The 18,892-nt window shown below is 36.6% G+C and overlaps 2 protein-coding genes across 4 annotated transcripts in view; one reads left to right on the top strand and one right to left on the bottom strand.

Moving 5' to 3' along the window:
• The first annotated feature begins 31 nt into the window (after positions 1-31).
• SPATA22 (spermatogenesis associated 22) lies at positions 32-13,291 on the top strand. Of its 3 annotated transcripts, none has more exons than XM_044993443.1 (10): positions 32-556; positions 1,828-1,881; positions 2,488-2,613; positions 3,060-3,188; positions 4,810-4,870; positions 5,015-5,110; positions 6,748-7,105; positions 8,724-8,853; positions 11,372-11,469; positions 12,910-13,291. In XM_044993443.1, exons 3-10 carry the CDS (start codon positions 2,571-2,573, stop codon positions 13,099-13,101), a joined length of 1,107 nt encoding a protein of 368 aa, XP_044849378.1. In that variant the 5' UTR covers positions 32-556; positions 1,828-1,881; positions 2,488-2,570; the 3' UTR covers positions 13,102-13,291. The 3 variants fall into 3 exon arrangements, with proteins under 3 accessions (XP_044849378.1, XP_044849377.1, XP_044849379.1); XM_044993442.1 differs by having other exon boundaries at positions 1,404-1,881; XM_044993444.1 differs by lacking the exons at positions 32-556; positions 3,060-3,188 and having other exon boundaries at positions 584-1,881.
• A 1,653-nt stretch (positions 13,292-14,944) lies between these two features.
• The window catches only part of LOC123352900 (transmembrane protein 211-like), a 145,141-nt gene continuing 141,193 nt past the window's right edge, over positions 14,945-18,892 (bottom strand). The window contains exon 3 of the mRNA XM_044993445.1: positions 14,945-18,561. Within this exon, the coding sequence (XP_044849380.1) occupies positions 18,335-18,561 (227 nt within the window). The 3' untranslated portion in view covers positions 14,945-18,334. The remainder of the gene's footprint in view (positions 18,562-18,892) is intronic.

The raw sequence follows: 18,892 nt of genomic DNA, 5'->3' as shown, positions 1-18,892 counted from the left end.
GCAAGCCCAGATGCACTGGGAAATGAGTTTATTCTTTTTGTGCAACCAGTCTCCCCGTTTAGCTTGTGCTCGCCTCACGGGGCTGTGTGCCTCCTATCATCTGTGCCCGACACAGCCCCCCCACCCTCCACACACATGTTCGTCCTCCTCAGTCTCCCCCAGTCCCGAGCTGTGCAGAGAAGGCGCGAGCACGGCGGAATGGAGCGCTAGTCTGCGCTTTCCCGCCTCCCCGCCCCGCGCGCTGGAGTAACCGCTTGTTCCAACCGTTGATTTTTGGCGGGCTTGACATCAGCCTTCCCTCAGCCCCGTCCACTAGCTCTGGGCAGAGTTTCAGCCCAGCTGCTTGCACCCTGATCCTGGAGCTGGGTTTTCCCGCTTTCCTAAGCCCGGGGAAAGGTTTTACCCCAGTTTCTCCTCAGCTCCTTGTCCTGTCAGGGGCTTGTCCCTTAGTCGTTAGCAGTGGACACGTTTTTATCTCAACATCAAGGAAATAAAAGTCACTAAAATCACACACAGCACAGCAAGAGCCGAGGCCATAAAATTAAATTGCAGGATTGTATGCTTTTTACTTTGCTTCATTTTACAAATCTCACACATTTATTTTCATTGATGGGTTGTGGAACCACCAAAAAGTGTTTGAAATACAAACTATTACAGATCTCAGGGCCAAATTCTGCCCTAATTTATGCATGTGCATCTGTCATTGATGTCCATGACATAAACGAGGTTATAAATTAGCTATATATATATATAGTCTGTCTATCTTATGTATTAGGTGGGCTCTGATCCTACAAACATGAAAGACATAACACAAATCATAGTTAAGCATGTACATAAGTATTTGCAGCATTTTATATGCTAAGAATTGGGGCAAGTAATTAATGTGTTTGTGACTTTTGTTATTATTATTATTAATTTAGTTCCAGTCTGTAAACATACAAGAATATTTTTTGCTGGATCACCCCTATACAATACGGCCAACTCTAAGTAGCATTGCTACCTGTCCAGGTTTTCCCAGGATCATGACTTTTTTGAGGTAGCTGTCCTGGGAAATCTGTAGGGGTACTCAGTAAACACCGCCAACTGTCCAGTTTTATGGGTTGTCCAGTTTTATGGAAGTCCTCTTTTTTTGTATCTCAGATATGGCAACCGTAAATTCAAACATTAAAAAATTAGGAGTCAGGACCCCCATAATGACAATATTGGTTAAAAATAATAAGATTAAAAAATAATAAATTTGGGGTTCTTTTTATTTTTCTTTAGATTTCTGAGGCTTTAAGGTATATAGGACTTGCTTAACTTTTTCAAGCTTTTCTCTGCACCCAGGGCTAGAAACATACATTTATTTATATATGTATTTATTTAATGAAAGCTATGATTCTCATGCAGTCTCTTGATTCCAGTAGGTGAAGCTTCAGTAGAAACACCCAGTATCTCAAGACTCACAATAAAATGAAGAAAGTTGGCAACACTGCTTATATAGTACCACAATTGCATATCATTTTACAAAAGTTTTACAAAACTCATCACATCTAGAAATGAGCAAAATGTAATTACTCTGTTGTAGTGATTTTATGTGCACAAATATATGACACCAGGTCAGATAGGATTAAAGCCATTTAAACATTTAAAGTGAAATGATGTACATGAAATAGCAACTCAAACTGTGTGGTCTAGGAATAAAATACCATGTGTGTATTCTAATTCACTGTTTCTACTTATAATACTGTCACAGATTACTCAGAAAGGAAGCATGGCAAATAAAAATTCATGTTTGTCAAATGTGAATGTACTTTAAAAGTTAATTTCTGTTAATTCTTCCCACAGAATCTCCAGTTTATAATGATGGATTCTGGTCATATCAAATACCTGCTGCAAAAGGGAAGTGTTTAAAGGTTTTGGGCTGTTAGAAGAGCAAATTTATCTCTTCCATTTTCACATCGTGTGCAATGGGTGCAGTGGCACTATTTTTCATAAAATAGTTAAACCTTCAGTTCTTATTCATAACCATCAGGCATAAACTTTTCAGGGTTTATTATAGCACCACACTTTATAACAATGTTAAAGTTATGGTTAAATCATCACTTTCATTTTAATTCCCTATTTTCAGGGACTTATACAAAATTACCCTTTGAATTGAAAGTTATAACGATTTGTTTTCATTTCAAAGGGGAAGATTTTTTAGAATGTTTAAATTTATTAAAAATAAACCTGGACCAAAATAGATGTAACTATGCAAAATATTTTATTTTACTTAAAAAATATAATAATGGGGGCCTTGATCTTGGAAAGTCTTACTCATGTAGTATCATTTTATGCACATTAATGGTACCACAGAAATCAGTGAGACTACTCTCACAAGTAAAGTTAATAATGTGCCTAAATTGATATACATAAACTGTTACACAAATAATGAAATGAAGCTGATGAAAAGCTGCATGTACTTTAGTTATATTTATAATGTGAATTAGAGATTTTTTTCTACAGGCAGATTTAATTGAAATATAACTTTCACACGGGGAATTTGGAATAGTTAATAAATTATTGCATATTTGGATATTGTGAAAGAAATGAAGAGAAATTTAAGTGACAATTCATCTCGTAGCACAGCAGGTATCAATTACTTTTTATTACTGTACAATTTGAAAATCATTTTATCAATGTATTTACTCAATTCTCCAAACACTTTCTACTAAGCCAGTCCCCTGTGCTCAAATAGAGTTCCACTAAATATGTACCTTATTGGAGGGTTGAGGTCATAGTGGTAGTGTAGAACTCAGTGGAACCATTCAGAGAGTGAAGAGTTTAGCAAATGTGCAAGTGTTTGCAGGACTGGGGTTTTAGACTGTAAACTCTTCCCTTGTCTTCCTTATGAAGTACCATACTTTCAGGTGATATAAAATAAATAATAAAGATGATAATAATGGATAGAAATGTTAATTCAGTAATTATCATATACCCATTTTATGCATGGAAAATGTAGATTGTATATCCCTTAGTCAGAAGGATTTCATGGCTTTCCAACAGTATATGATACAGTTATTTTAATTTATATTTAGGTTGTCTACCTGTACCGCTGTTTAATCAGAAAAAAAGAACCAGACAGCCGCTCACTTCAAATCCACTTAAAAATGAGCCAAGTACCAGCACTGTGACTCATAGTTATGACTTTTCTGCTAGAACAACTGGTAAATAAGATAAAAAAAACACACATGGCATTTAAGGCAATTTTAATGTTAACTTTATAACAAGATTTTTTAAAAGTTTTAGCCATCTTTATCTAGAGCTCACAAGCATGCTTTAAGTTTTCTGTAGAAAAATTCATTTTGTGAGAGAAAAATATGTTCTATTCTTTTCTGTCCTACAGTAAATTTCTTTCTCCTCTGTATAATTAAGCCCTTTTAATGTGTGCTTGCAGGGAAGTTGACTTTTTTTCTGTTTTAGAGAATGAAATAGAATGTTGGCATTTAAATGCCTCTTGAAATGGTGACCTTTTGGTTTTGGGTGGTTTAAATAGAAATTCAAGGTCCTTGTTACAGGATGGAACATTTATAGTGTGCTATTGTAGTCTTGTAAAAGAGAAATAATCTGTCCCCAATACTGTGTTTTTAAAAGGCTCTGACATAGAATTCTGCCAGGATTATTTATTGTCATCATTGTTATCCCTACAATTACTGCTTAAAATAACAATTTCTTTGTGCTTACTACAGACAGTTCTAAACTGGTAGCTTAAACATCAATTAGAAAAAAAGGTTAATTAAAACTCACTTTGAAAAAAAGTTGTGCAATATCAATCAACCAAATTCCCCATTGATCTAAGGCAGACACATGGATGGATTTTAAATGGCTGGGTGAAACTTTTTATTAAACTTAAACACAGGGGAGGTGTGCTACCCACCCATCACCCATATTCACATATAACAGGCATTTTAAGTGGTTCCAGTGTGGGGGTTACAGGTTGCTACTAAATAACCCATAACTTGGGTTATGCTTTCCTTGGCCTACCTCTCCCCCCCATGACTCATCTTGCTCTGAGACCTACCAATCTCACCCTTCCATCAAGGGGACAGAGAGTGCAGAAGGGTGGGGACCTCCACCCACATGAGCCACAATGTCTGACCCTATCCCATGAGCCCAACTCCCATCAGCAAAATCTCATGTCTTTTACCTCTTGGAACCCTTATTTTATCCTTTTAATGGCACTGGAAACCTTCTGCATGTTGTGTTGAATTAGCAACTCCACCAAGTATCTCTGTTAGATACTAAGTGCATTTCTGCCTAATCTACTGTGGCTTGGAGGTGCTACGAGGAAGGCTAAAATGCTCTCTGTGCCTCTGGCAATTGACCCTTATGAGAGAAAAATTCCTTCCTGATCCCAAATGGGCAATTGGTGAGACCCGCAGCATCTGTCAGGCTGGATTCCCCTTCTTAGTTCAGTGTGGGTAGGGTGGGGCTGCTGAAACAGAGACTTCACATGGCTCATCTTCCCTGTTATATCCCTCAAGCTGGGGGATGTGAGCCAGTCGGTGTCCCTTCCCTCCAACCGGCCAAAGGGTACCAAAGACTCCAGTAGGGCATGAGCATAGGAGGAGGTACCTGGTGTCCTTCAACAAGTGTCCTCCCTCACTGCTGGGACTGTCCCTTTCCCCACCAGCTCCATCAGTTCCCCCACCTGTTGAGGCAGGTGGCATTTGGTTTCTTATGACGCACAAAGCACATACATAAGTCTTTGCAGGAGAGGGCCTAAGTATATTTAGTACATATATGTATTTTCAGTTTTTATCCATATGCCATCCTTTGTCTTTTAAGAATTAGGGTGGGAAATTGCAAAGCCAGAGCTGGCTCAACTACAGAAAACAACAAACAGTGGGTATGTAAAACCAAACTTTTTTGCCTTCTAGTTTTCTTTTAGTGACTTATTCATTTAATTATTTCATAAAATACAATTCACATGTTTAACCTATAATCAGGCTGCTACTCTGTCATTCTAACATTTAAAATGTTTCTTTGAAAGCCAAATAGAACCTTCTATGGCTCCTTCTCTATTGAAACAACAAAACACATCAAAGCCTAATATATCAAATACTGGAAAGAACCTGAATATTTTGAGGTTGGTAAAATTTAGCATTTCTTATTATCATTAAACAGAAAAATACTTATTCTTATATGAAAGTAAATCTGATATTTCTTATATGTTTCCATGTTCTTATAACATTCAAAAGAAACTTTCTGAGTCTCAGATCATTGGCATGCTTCCCAACCTATGTTCTAATTCTGAGCCAATGTCCACTGAAATCAATGTAAAGCTTTCCTTTGACTGCAGTACACTTTGGATCAGGCATAAAAGTCTACTCCTGCAGTCTTTACACAGGCAGCACTCTAATAATCAATTAAAATTTCCCTTCCAGACAACTCTGAGTTGGCAATGTTGCTTATCTAATTTATCTTTTAACTAATAATTTATTTCTAATGGTATATTAGCCTCTTTGGGCACAATTACCAGCTATATATACTACAAATTTTGTACACTTTCAAACCAAATTTGCATTTTTATTTCAATGGTTCCAATTCATCAAAACATTGTCTATTTGCTGAATCAGGAACTACACAAATAAATGCCTTGGAATGAAAGGTGATCAGTAGAGAGCCAGTAGAACTTCTGGGATAATTAGGAAGAATTCCAGAGTCCAATTTGTTTCTTCTAATTTTAGATGTGATTTCAAAAAATAATTTTCAGTTGCAAAATCTGGATCCTTTAATGCACCTACCCATGTAAATTGATAAACGGTACAAATAAACACAATTTGTTGTTAGAATTTCAAAACATATACGCACATATGGAAGGGTTTGTTCCAGCCTCCATGCCATAGGCCATATCGTGCCATGAACTTTCAAGCAAAACTTTTTAGCTATGCTGAATTCTGCTTAAAATTTGGTGTCTGATATAGCCTTATGTGATGAACTCCTACTGACTACATTGGGAGGTGGTGTTGTGAATGAGGGCAATGATTGTCCATTATTTATACAGAAAGAAGTTCAAGCAAACTTGAATCTTAACTGGAAAGTCAGTATTGAGCCTTATTACAATTCAGGCAAGTGGTTGCTTGGGGCTGTGCTTTTTTGGAGGCCCCACATCCCATGGAAACACTCCCATCCACAGGCTAGTTCTCTCTTTCTATTTCCAGCTGTAAGATCAGTGGGAGAGTAAATATCTTTCTGACAAGACCTCCCTAACTTCAGCTCCAGTGGCAGGACTGGACGTAGAAGCAGTTAATTGGTTTTCTTTATGAAGTGTAAGGTCCTGAAATCATAAGGCTAGCCTTACAGCCAATTGTAGGAGGAATTTTTGAGCAGTGACCCTGGGATGAGGGTTCACAAGTGAATTCTTTTCTATAATTTGGAGAACTTGCATTTACAATGTATTGAATTTGATAAAATCATTTTAAGGTCCTGTTTCAGGAAAGCATCCCTGTTCAGGACATCAGTTAAGCACATGTTTAAAACCCATTGAAGTTAATGGGAGTTAAGCACATGTGTAAAATTAACCACATACTTAATCACTATCCTGAATAAGGATGAAGTTAAGCACATGTTTAAGCACTTTATCAGGGCTTAAAGAAATACAAGGTGTTTTTTTAAAAAGGTCACAGAATAATCTATGGAATGTACTTATATACATTTTGAATATGCAGGTCAATATTTCAATAGGTATTGTGATATTGAATCATATATAATGTTGCACTGCAGAGCAGAAGAAAAGAATACCAATGCTAAAGTTTGGAACAGAAATGAGCATATGTCGCCAAGTAGCAGAATCAATTTGATATCTGATAGTGGAATCATTCGAAAGTTTGAGAATATCTCAAATAGTCTGAGAACTGTTCAGCAGCACAAACTACCTGACCATCATAAGGCATCACAGCATATTGAGACAACTGTAACAGGACGAATATGTTCATCCAAAGCACAATGGCCAGTTATATCCAGCACCACATCAAGAAGTCTACAGGATCATAGTCCAGCATATAAATTTAAACATAATATTCAACAAAATAAAGTTAATGAACAACAATTTGATCATGTTCCAGAAGACAAAATGATTCAGGTAAAATTTTGGGGAGTAGGAAGGGGAAGAAATTACAGACCTCAGGACATTTCCCAAGAAAATAATAAGGGGACAGATGCCACTTGGGGGAGGGAAAGTTGTTCGAGGGCAGATGAAGCCACCATGAATTCTAGCTTTGGGACGCCTCCATTAATTCAACTTTGGGAAGCCTTGGAATTAAGATTTTCATATTAAAATAACCTAAAATTTCCAAACATTCGCAAGCAGTTACCACTACACCCTATGATCACACACACACCTTGGTCAGCCTTCTGCTCAGAGTCCTGGCCTTTTCTTAGATATGTCCCAGGAAATGTTGTTGAAATGTTGGCAGCAACATTTTTGAATTGTGTTAAAGAAAGACATGCCCTCGCTTTAATGTAATTTATTGAAATAATTTTTACTAGTGAAATAAAATTATGCTTCTTCAAGTCATATGTTGTGAGGAATGCAATATAGTGGTATATAGTGGTTCTTATTCTTCAACTGTTTGTTGAATGGTAAAGAGTTGCTCTGCTTTTAGAAAAACTGTTTTTGTCTCCTAGTTTCTGTAGTTGAAGTTCTTTTCTGTAAGGAGAACAAATATATCTCTTGCTGAGTATTGTACTCTAGTTTACTCTTCTTATGCATTTACAAAACCTTTTTCAAAACTGTTGGCACACTTCATAGCTCTTGTTAATGCAGCTTGTTAATAAAAATAGAAATTCTGACTGATTTTAATCTATTCTTCTGTTCTTTAAACCTCTGTTTACATTTGGTGCATCCCTCACTCTTGCATTTCTTTTTTAATTTGCTAAATGCAATTTCCCTGTCAAAAATAGCACAAATTTAGACTAAGCAATGTTTCCATTACTTATGTTTTTAACAACAAAAATCCCATTGTACCTAAAGATATAACTTTCTTTTTCTCTGTACCTCCATGCCATGCCCAGCATTCACAAATGAATTATAATTATCTATTTGGTCAATGTTGACTCACAAGGTAGCACAGTATAAATCAGAAACAAAATAGCTGTTCATTATTTATTAGATTTATTTGTGTATGTTTTAGACAACTGCTAGTCATGACTTTGTTTCTATCTGCTACTCAGTATGAAGTAGCCGGCACAAACTTGTGTGTTTCAAGTATGTTTATATTATTTCTTTGTCTTGCCAGCAATTGTTTTCCACTTGGCTGGACTCAAATCAGTGGTCTGGTGCATGTCCATGGGATTTTGTCAAGTCCTACTTATTCTCTCCAATTAGTGCGGATTTTGGGACTTGTGCTCTGAAGTAATTTAGACACGTTAGAAAGTCCAATTCCTAAATAAAATCTTCATTTTATGAAATGCCTTTTGCATGGGTGTGGGTGTGAAGGAGGGTTGTGTGACCATTGTTTTGAATAGGGGTACTTATTTATTTGAGCAGAAACAGTAATCTATTGTGTGATTTTTGTGATATCATAAAACAAGTTATATTGGACAGTGGTTTATTGGTGCTTTATTAATCTAAATAAATTAAATAATGTGTTCACTTTAAATACTGGATAATTAACATAAGACCAATGTGTAATTATCTATCTGACTTTAAAGACTGTAAACGTCTCTATTTAACTTGAGTTTTCATCTTTCCCTGAAAGAAAGTTCCAGCATATCAATTAAAACTTAAAGAAAACGATAATTCTCTGCGAATTATAAGTGCAGTCATTGAAAGTATGAAGCATTGGAGCCAGTATACTTATAAAACTGCACTATTATTTGAAGTGTTAGGTATGTATATTAGTTTATGCTATAGTTAAGAATATTGGTGGGTCAGTCCCACAAAGACAATGCAGTTTTTACTGTAGAGCAACAATAGTAAAAATATTTAAAGAACAAGTTCTCAAATTTTGATTAATATTTGACCCATTTTCCTTTTAATATTGACATGAGCCTCCAATTAATTTCATATCCGGACAATTGTCCATATATCAAAGATGACCAAAATACGAGCACGGCACCCTACAATATTTAAACTCTTCCCATCTTAATATTTCTACTCTTGTCTTGATTTCTATTATATTTTCTAGCCAAGGTTCAAGGGCAGTATAAAATGAATTGTGCTAATTTAATCAGTGGCTTAGGCTGATAAAAAGAGGTGTGGAGTTTCCAGGGGATGAAAACTCTACTCAGGTTTTGGTAGCATTGTGCAAAGCAGCCACAACTCCACTTAACAGGTGGGTACAAAGGTAAAGGTATAGAGGAGAGCACATCATCAAAAGTGAGCTTGCTGAAAAGGGGAGATGGCCACGGTGGCTAGACAGTCTGCTGATATAGCTCTCTGAAGAAGTTCCTTTTGGTAGAATTCTCATGGTATGTGATACAAATTAAAATTGCCTCGCTCATTTGTAGGAACCCTTACACACAGCAGAGGTGAAAACACTACATGAATCCCAAAGGGATGAATTTCCCTCCAGCAGCAATGGGTTTAGCTGACAGAAGAAAGTCCTCTTTACATCTCTCTGTGGCTGATTTGATTAACTGTGCCCACGATCTAAAACCTGTCTGTACTTAGAAAACTGATGAAGAATTTTATTGATGAAGCTTGGAACTTTGTCTATAAAATCTGAACTCTTTGATAAAAGGATGAGCACAACCTAACTTCTTACATAAGAACATAAGAACAGCCGTACTGGGTCAGACCAAAGGTCCATCTAGCCCAGTGTTCTGTCTACTGACAGTGGCCAATGCCAGAGGGAGTGAACCTAACAGGTAATGATCAAGTGATCGCTCTCCTGACATCCCTCTCCACCCTCTGACAAACAGAGGCTAGGGACACCATTCCTTACCCATCCTGGCTAATAGCCATTAATGGACTTAACCTCCATGAATTTATCCAGTTCTCTTTTAAACGTTGTTATAGTCCTAGCCTTCACAACCTCCTCAGGCAAGGAGTTCCACAAGTTGACTGTGCGCTGTGTGAAGAAGAACTTCCTTTTATTTGTATTAAACCTGCTGCCCATTAATTTCATTTGGTGGCCCCTAGTTCTTGTATTATGGGAATAAGTAAATAACTTTTCCTTATCTACTTTCTCCACATCACTCATGACTTTATATACCTCTATCATATCCCCCCTTAGTCTCCTCTTTTCCAAGCTGAAAAGTTCTAGCTTCTAATCTTTCCTCATATGGACCCGTTCCAAACCTCTAATCATTTTAGTTGCCCTTCTCTGAACCTTCTCTAGTGCCAGTATATCTTTCTTGAGATGAGGAGACCACATCTGTACACAGTAATCAAGATATGGGCGTACCATCGATTTATATAAGGGCTTTAATATATTCTCCGTCTTATTCTCTGTCCCCTTTTTAATGATTTCTAACATCCTGTTTGCTTTTTTGACCACCTCTGCACACTGTGTGGACATCTTAAGAGAACTATCCACGATGACGCCAAGATCTTTTTCCTGATTTGTTGTTGCTAAATTATGCCCCATCATATAGCCCCCTCTTCATATACCCGAGAGACTAATCCACACTATATAAAAAGCCATCACAACATCAGTTAAGAGTGTAGTAGCAGACTTTCTGTCTATTTTTCAGGATTATTACATTTTTTATAGAATTAAAATAATTAAAGCTTGAGATATTATTGAGGCTAAGAAACAGAGAGAAAATTTGCAATGAAAAATCCATATAGCAAGGATACCAGAGTTCTGCAATAACTTTTTAATAGAATTAACCTGGGAATCAGTCCAAACCTGGAGTTCTTCTGAATTTGAATTATTTTTACAACCTATTTCACTTTTATTGATGTTACTTAAAAATAGAATTTGACAAAGGAAGCTGGAGATGACCAATGGTTTTAAGAGTTGGGGTGGCTGGGGATACCAAATGTAACATGAACTCATGGACTCTTTTAACTTGGAAATGTTGGTTACAAATTTTAATGGTTTAGAATTGATTTGCATATATGAGTAAGTACAGCTTTAAGAAAACTGGATCTCTCATGCACCAGTACCTAGGGAACTAATCAGTTTATAATCATGCTTATGAAAAGAATAGTATTTTTTCACCTACTTCAGAGACAAAATATGTGAATTTACTATTAGTGTGCCATATGTAGCCCTTAATTTGCAGTAGAATTCCCACTGATGTCAGTGGAAACTGTGCTAGTTAGACGACTGACATCAGTATGTTGCTTAGTATTTTTGTCTATTGAATATTAATGTCACTTAATATTTGTAGATCACAGGCTTTAATAGTGCTCGCATGTTTACATCCTTGTTTACTTCTTGACATATTGTTTAAGGCACACTTGATTCTGCAGTCACACCTGGAGCATATGGAGCAAAAAGTTTTGTCTTGAGAGATGGAAAGGAGAGTCTGCCATGTGTATTTTATGAAATTGTAAGTATTTTCTATGTTTATACAGAATATACTATATGTGGTGCAGTCAGGAGGTTAATAACACGTATTCTGTTAACACTAACTTCTAATGTATAAAATAAAGTTAAAAGCTGTATTGTTCACTTTCCATACAAAGTGAACAAACAGCTTATTGGGTCTGTGGCAGTAAATACAGTTGCAGTTCAGGCAAGCCCAAACCCGTTTTGCCAAAATTTGTTGAGAAATGTTTGTGCAAGTGTCTTGGGGCTTTCTCAGATCAAATTAAATTTGAGAAGAGTTTGTTTAGGTTGTGGAAAGCTGGACTGGGATTTTGGAGGGAAACAAGTATAAAGTAGAGAAGTTATGCGGCAAAATTCACTCTTTTTCAAGGTGTGCTCTGCATATTTTTATTTGTAGTTTACCCACACCAACCCCTTGGTGCTGCTGAGCTTTTGCAGTCCTCTAGAAAAGGTGTACCTGTTTGGGTTGCATAAGCATGCCTTCATAGCACTGACCATTCAGAAATGAGGCTATAAAAGGGCCATGCAGTTCTGGGCTTGCATAATTGCTTTCCATCTATGGCTAGCTGCAGATGTAGGAAAATTCTCTTTGTACCCAGAGGAGTTTTATGTATATAATTTGGCCAAAGTTAAATTCTTCTCACAAAGGACATATAGCAGGAAGTTTTCTGGTACCTCAGTTTGTTGATTAATTTTTTTAAGGTAATTTGTGCATATCTCAGGGCAGGGGCGGCTCTAGCCATTTCGCCGCCCCAAGCACGGCAGCATGCCATGGGGGGGGCGCTCTGCCGGTCGCCGGTCCCGCGGCTCCGGTGGACCTCCCGCAGACGTGCCTGCGGAGGGTCCGCTGGTCCCGCGGCTCCGGTGGACCTCCCGCAGGCGTGCCTGCGGATGCTCCACCGAAGCCGCGGAACCAGCGGACCCTCCGCAGGGACGCCTGCGGGAGGTCCACCGGAGCCGCCTGCCGCCCTCTCAGCGACCGGCAGAGCGCCCCCCGCGGCATGCCGCCCCAAGCACGCGCTTGGCGTGCAGGGGCCTGGAGCCGCCCCTGTCTCAGGGTAGACTTGGGCCAAAGTTATTGTGGGTCTTTTGTCTGTTCACTGTTAAGACATCTTTTCATCTAGCTTTGTGGTACTTACCAACTTCCCTCAGAACATACTATTTTCCACAGCACCCTTCTTTTAATGGAACCACTTTTCCTAAGAGTTGTAGGGACAATTGACAAAAGAAGAAGTTCTTGTGGTGTAGCTCCTGTGCAGTGATGCTGCCAGAGAAGGTCAAGAACTGCAAGGGATTGTAGAGCTGACATAGCCCACAAACATTACCTAGCCTCCAGTAATCCCCTACTAACACTATTATTCTTCAGACATTTTGAAGAGCTTAGTTCATGTCAGAAAAGGGAATTAATTTTAACCTTTTGATTATTATGCTTTTGAAATAGGATCGTGAGCTTCCAAGACTAATTAGAGGTCGAGTCCATAGGTGCATGGGCAACTATGACACAAAAAGGAACATCTTCAAGTGTGTGTCTGTAAGACCTGCAACTATTGTAGAACAAAGAACTTTCCAAGAATTTGTTAAAACTTCAGATGTTGAGATGAGAGAATGTGTGAAAACAATGAATGAAGTTTAAAGTAATGTTTATTTAAGCAATAATTTAAAGTTGAGATCACACTCCCGTTGATCAACAAGCATAAATGCTGCACATCTTGAGCATTTACAAAAGCTCTTATTAAAAGTATTCTTTTATTAAATACTTGAAAGCACAATTATAGTATGTGTTATTTAAAAATTAAAATAAAATTGTTCCGGTTTGTTTCTACCATTATATTTCTTAGTTTATTGTGCTAGATTTTTTTGTTGTGTGGTTTGTTAGATTTTACTGAAGGAATACAGGCAGTTCTCAGTCTTACGACACAATTGGTTCCTTACAATTGCATTGTAAGTTGGAACTCGGAACCACAATCTACTCCATTGCGGGACCAAGCGTCATAAACTCAAAACCTATAGTCGTAAGTCGAATCAGGGTGTCCATGTAGAAGCGTCGTTAATTGCAGTTCTTTGTAACTCGAACGTCATAGAGTCGAGGACTGCCTGTATTACATTTTGGTTACAAATACATGAATTTATACAGACTCAACTTTTAGCTAAACTAATGTACCCTGAATGTAAACAATGAATGAATTTTGTAGTATTATCATGGAAGGTGGAGGGAACATCCCATTCATAGCACAATTTCTCACCCCTTTTGTCTAACATTGAGGGTACAGCTGTATGGCCCATAGAAGGCTGAACTGGGAGATGTCCATCCTCCCTTCCACCAACCCCACAGACAATCCATTGAAGCGTTAATAATTTAGCCTTAGCCCTTTAAGGGGAAAGGAGTAGGGGAGAATCACGGGGAGCTGGAGAGAGTGCAGAAGTATAGGGCCTCTCCATAGATGGTCTTCGCTTGTAAAGGATCTCAAAATGTCTGAGGGTATAGGGCTGAATACACTGCCCACTCTGAGGGGAACCTGTTCACCCAAATGATCTACAGGCTCATCATACCATTTCCGTCCCCTTGTGCATTGCCTGTTTGCCTCTTCTCATAGAGAAACCATCTAGTCTCATGTCAGAAATTTACTGAGAATTAAATTAAATTAATTTTCTTGAATTCTGAATTATATGATCATTCAGTGCAAGTGTAAGTAACTGGAGCAAAATAAGGTACTAATTCCATCATTAACCTAAATGGCTTAGAAAAATCAGATAATCAATTCTAAATGAATTTATTGTTGCTTTTTAGTATGTTTACTCCAAGAAATTATTCTGAGAAAATAAGAACTTTTATTTCAAAATATTAACCATATATTTCATCTAAAGAATAAATGTTTTTTAAAAAATGATTTTCATTGCTGATAAATATAAATTATATGTAGATCCATATTCTGACTGGCTGGGCTACAGCTGCAGAAGTTGCCTCTCTTTTTCTGGCTCTGCCAAAACCCATGTAGAAGTTCTTCTACAGGCTAACGTAACAGGCTTCATCCCAGAACAGCTCGGCAGTGCCTATCTTAGGTATTTATCTGGTCCCCATTACTGAAGTATTCAGTTGCCTCAATCTTTAATGTATCCTCAACATCCATGTGAAGTAGGGAAGTACTATTATCCCTATTTTATAGATGTGAACTGAGGCACACAGTAACAGTAAGTGAATTGCCCAAAGCCACGCAAGAGGTGGGAGAAAGACTAGGGAACTGAACTTGCTTCTCCCAAGTCCCATGATAGCAGCCTACTACCAACTGGATTATATTTGTACAGGCCAGGTATCACAAACTATAAATTTATATGCCTATGCTTCTATACACAGACACCTATATAGATTATTCCTATAGCTGCCATTTCCTTATCCCATCAGTCTCTTCCCTTAAAGTAACTGCTGTGCATCTTATCTGACTGCAACTGTAAAACAAAAGCAAAGTCAGGAAAATAGTGAACAATGTGAATTATTTTATTATACAGTGTTGGCAATTGTAAATTTCACATTTAAAATAATTGAAATATTTTATTCAACAAGTCAAATACAGAAAACAGTTAATATTCTAAAAAGGAGGCAGCTAGTCAACGCAGAAACACAGTAATGGAAAATACAGCTTTTAGTTACACTTAAAAAATTATATATTTAGAATAAAACTTGAACCTGATCCAGTAAATTTTCTGTTTTTTTTAACAAGAAAACTATTATACACAATATAACTCACAGACAATCCTCATTAAAAAAGTGATTTATCAGTGTTAGCAAATGTATTGGTAGTAATTCCTCCTATTTAAGTTCCAGAGGATCTTCTGCAGTATATGCTTTGCTTACTCTGGTTTGAGTCAGTTACAGTATGATCTCTACCCAGAGTTATAAATTGGCTCTGAAAATGGACCTTTTACATGGCAATTCTGTCTACCCCATTTTAGATCTCACCAGTCTCCATTAAGTTTTTGTTATTTCCTTTCAATGTTTAAAATTATATCAAGGACGTTCAATATGGAAGCATTAGTTTAGCTCTTTCTTAGAAAGTGGAGGATACTGTGGAAAAAAACATGAGTTTTTAACTTGATCGTTTGTTCAAAACACTGAAAATAAATTTTCTATATGTAGTTTGGTATAGCAATATTGTAAATTTTAAGACTCCTACTGAGAAAATAGGTGAAAGTTATAAAGGAATTTCAAACTATGCGTCCAATCCTGCAAACATTTACGTAACTTTATTCACATGTGTAATCCCACTGATTTCAATTGGATTACTGATGGGCACAATTATGCACGTGAGTAAAGTTATGTTTATAAGTGGTGCTAGGATTGGGCCCTCTGTGTCTACTAGATAGATTATGGGTATTAATAGAAATCTAAAATTATTTTACTTTTGGTAAGCAATTAAATCTTTGCAAAAATGTTTTCTAATTTACACTAACAAATCACTTTTTCTAGTGAAACATTAAGTGAACAATCGTAAACATTACACAAAACAGAGAAAAACCCACAGAATACAATTTTTACACATTGTATAACATTTTCAGTGGTTGATGAGAATTTTTTTAAATATTGATCCTGTCTTCTATAATTGTTCTATTGTAAAGGCACAGGTTGGTTAGGAAAGAAAAGCCTGCATCTCTCTCTTTACTTTGTGGTTATGGGTTTATCATCTGTTTATTTTCTCACTTTTTACCTTCTGAATTTTATATGAAGCTTTCCAATCTATTCCAGCAATTTATTAAATGAGCATAAGACGCTACTAAAAATGCTACATGCTACATACAGAGAAGACTGAAGTCTATTCTGCCTTTAGGAGGGCAGAGGAAATTCCTTCAGCTTCATTTTTGTTAAATATTTAGAAGATTTCATTCCTTAGTTCTCTATGACAAAAACCACAGAGCTCTCTCTATTTACTTTATTCAGCTGTGAAATATGCATTTTTAAACATTAATAATGTAATTGATAATTATAATTATAAATGTATGTGCATAATTTGCCCTTTCGAGCTCATGATTATGTAACAGTCAGCTATTTTAGAAAATAATGTAATGCTTAATTAATTTGAGTTTAGAAGGCTTCACAATGTAAACAAGATTGTATAATACTTTCATACATATTGGAATAAAGTAAAGTGATTGTTCTATCAGTTCTCATTTTCTTATACTTTCTCAACATTTCTCTATCTGTCCCTTCACGCACATTTTTCAGAAAAGAAGAAATTCAGGAATAACTATTACTCAGGCTTTGGTAAATAACCAAGGAAGATTGAGAGACAAGGTGGGTAAGGTAATATCTTTTGTTGGACCAGTTTCTGTTGGTGAGAGAGACAAGCTTTTGAGCTTACGTAGAGCTCTTCTTCAGCTCTTTTTCCAAACCTCTGTGTAATCTTGAAAGCTTGTCTTTCTTACCAACAGAAGGTGGGTTAATAAAAGGTATTACCTCAAACACCTTGTCTTTAATATCCTGGGACCAAATGGCTACAAGAACACTGCATACAACTAACAAAGATGATAGATTTGATCAGTTGGTTCACAGGACAAAATAAAAAGCAGAAAAGTAAGGTTCAGTATTAAAATATAATCTAAGAGGTTCAGATCTTTACTAGTAAATATTAAAAATAAATAACATCCTTATGACCTAGGTACTGGATAGGAATTTTACTGTAATTTTGAAGGAGAAATATGGCAATGGAGTAATATTAGAACTCAATCATTCTTTTGTTTAAGGCATGTGGTGCATTTGTTTGAGTCCTTGGTGGTAATGAAACCAAAAATGCCATTGCTGGAACTAGACTTCATACATTTCACACAAAAAATACCCATCAGATGTGACTTTTCTAGTCAACATTACATTGGATGATATTGAGTCAAAATCTGCCACACATACTCACATTGAGTAGTATTTTACTTCACAAGAAATCACATTCTCATGGAGCAAGATACTAGTCAGCGTGAGTAAGGCCATCATACTCTGGCCCTTTCTGCATTGCATCATGATGAAATGTGCACAGGTACTTTTGCCATCAGACACGTATGTTTTATAAATGAAGTCTTTACCTTACAGACTTATAAAACCCCCTAAACTACAAATAATTATATACAATTCCATGCAAAATCATAATCTAAGAACTATGATAAAACAAATGCACTTCTCCTCTTAATATACTTCTCTTTTTTAAGCTGTTTTAGTATTGGGCCTTTTGAAAAGGTTAGATCTCTTTAGCAAAAAGTTAGCTAAAATGTATAGCAATCACTGTGGAGGCTATACTTCCCAATTCCTAGACCAGTACTAAAACATGTGCCTACATACTACCATATTCAGGCACACTCCTAACATGCATTGATTAAAAACAAACAAACAAAAGAACTTGCATACATCTTTTTTCATAGGTAAGCTTCATTTTAGGCTCTGGTTACTAGCAGGCTTTTTCCCCACTCAGAATAACTATAACAAAATATCATTATCAGATTTAAAATTATTGGGTTCATAAAAGTTCTGACATTTAATAACATATAAAAGAGAACTGAGGTTTTTAACAGATTTACTGTTTTGAGACATAAAAGAAACTGTTTGGGAGGTAGACAGATGTTTTGAGGATAAACAGATTTTTTGACTAAGGCATTAAGCCATTATAAGTTTAGAGCAGCATAAAGGCTGCTAATTAGTCTTATTTCAATTCCAGAGTGTTAGCTTCTCATGCTTACGGAAGACTATCAGTGCACTTTTGGTCTCTGTGATTCTGACCCTCTCTCTCCCCCTATTTTTTTTTTTTTTTAGCCATACAGCTAAAAGGAAGTGCTATAATACTTTCTGCCCATTGATTAAAAGGAATGTTTTGCTGTTAAATACTAATAAAATACTATAAAATAGTAGGTATTGGAGTTGAAGATATGTACTCTTTTGGTGCATATTTTGCAAAGAATGGTAAAAAGACAGATAACATGACTCCAACAATTGCCAACATGTACCCCCATCCAATCTGGCAGTCTCCTGCATTGTATATGCTTGAATTCTCACAGAATTTCTTCATTGTAGCAGAGCTGAGGCCAAAAGGATAAACCAAAAGTCCAGACGCCATGATGAATACTAGAAAAAAAAGAGAGCAATTTTTAATAAACATTGAATTCCCGTGAAAAATATTTCTTATGTTCAATGGGCAAATCTTGATTCAGTTCAGATCAATAGCAAAATTTCCATTGACTTCAAAAAGACTATGATTTGTCTCAGATTTTTTGGGATAGATTTTGTGATACAGTAGCATGTATGCAGATGAGCCCAAGGTAGAATGAAAAGGTGGTACAGATAACACATAGCTCAAGCCCTTTCTTGACATCGCAGCACTAGATTTGCTCCCTGAAATTGTTCATACTGTTGTTATTGCGGGTTCTTTTTTTACCCCCAGTTTAGGCAATACTAG

The sequence above is a fragment of the Mauremys mutica genome, chromosome 19 (genome assembly GCF_020497125.1).
Source record: "Mauremys mutica isolate MM-2020 ecotype Southern chromosome 19, ASM2049712v1, whole genome shotgun sequence".
NCBI classification, from domain to species: domain Eukaryota; kingdom Metazoa; phylum Chordata; order Testudines; family Geoemydidae; genus Mauremys; species Mauremys mutica.
Note: the sequence above shows the minus strand (reverse complement) of the source record. Positions and strands in the feature narration are given on the sequence as shown.

Excerpts from the sequence above, each read along its gene's own strand:
- SPATA22 (XM_044993443.1), top strand. The coding sequence starts at position 2,571 with ATGAAGAGAAATTTAAGTGACAATTCATCTCGTAGCACAGCAG. Across the intron at positions 4,871-5,014 it reads CAGAAAACAACAAACAGTGG|CCAAATAGAACCTTCTATGG; the intron begins GTATGTAAAACC and ends TTTCTTTGAAAG. Across the intron at positions 7,106-8,723 it reads CAGAAGACAAAATGATTCAG|AAAGTTCCAGCATATCAATT; the intron begins GTAAAATTTTGG and ends TTTCCCTGAAAG.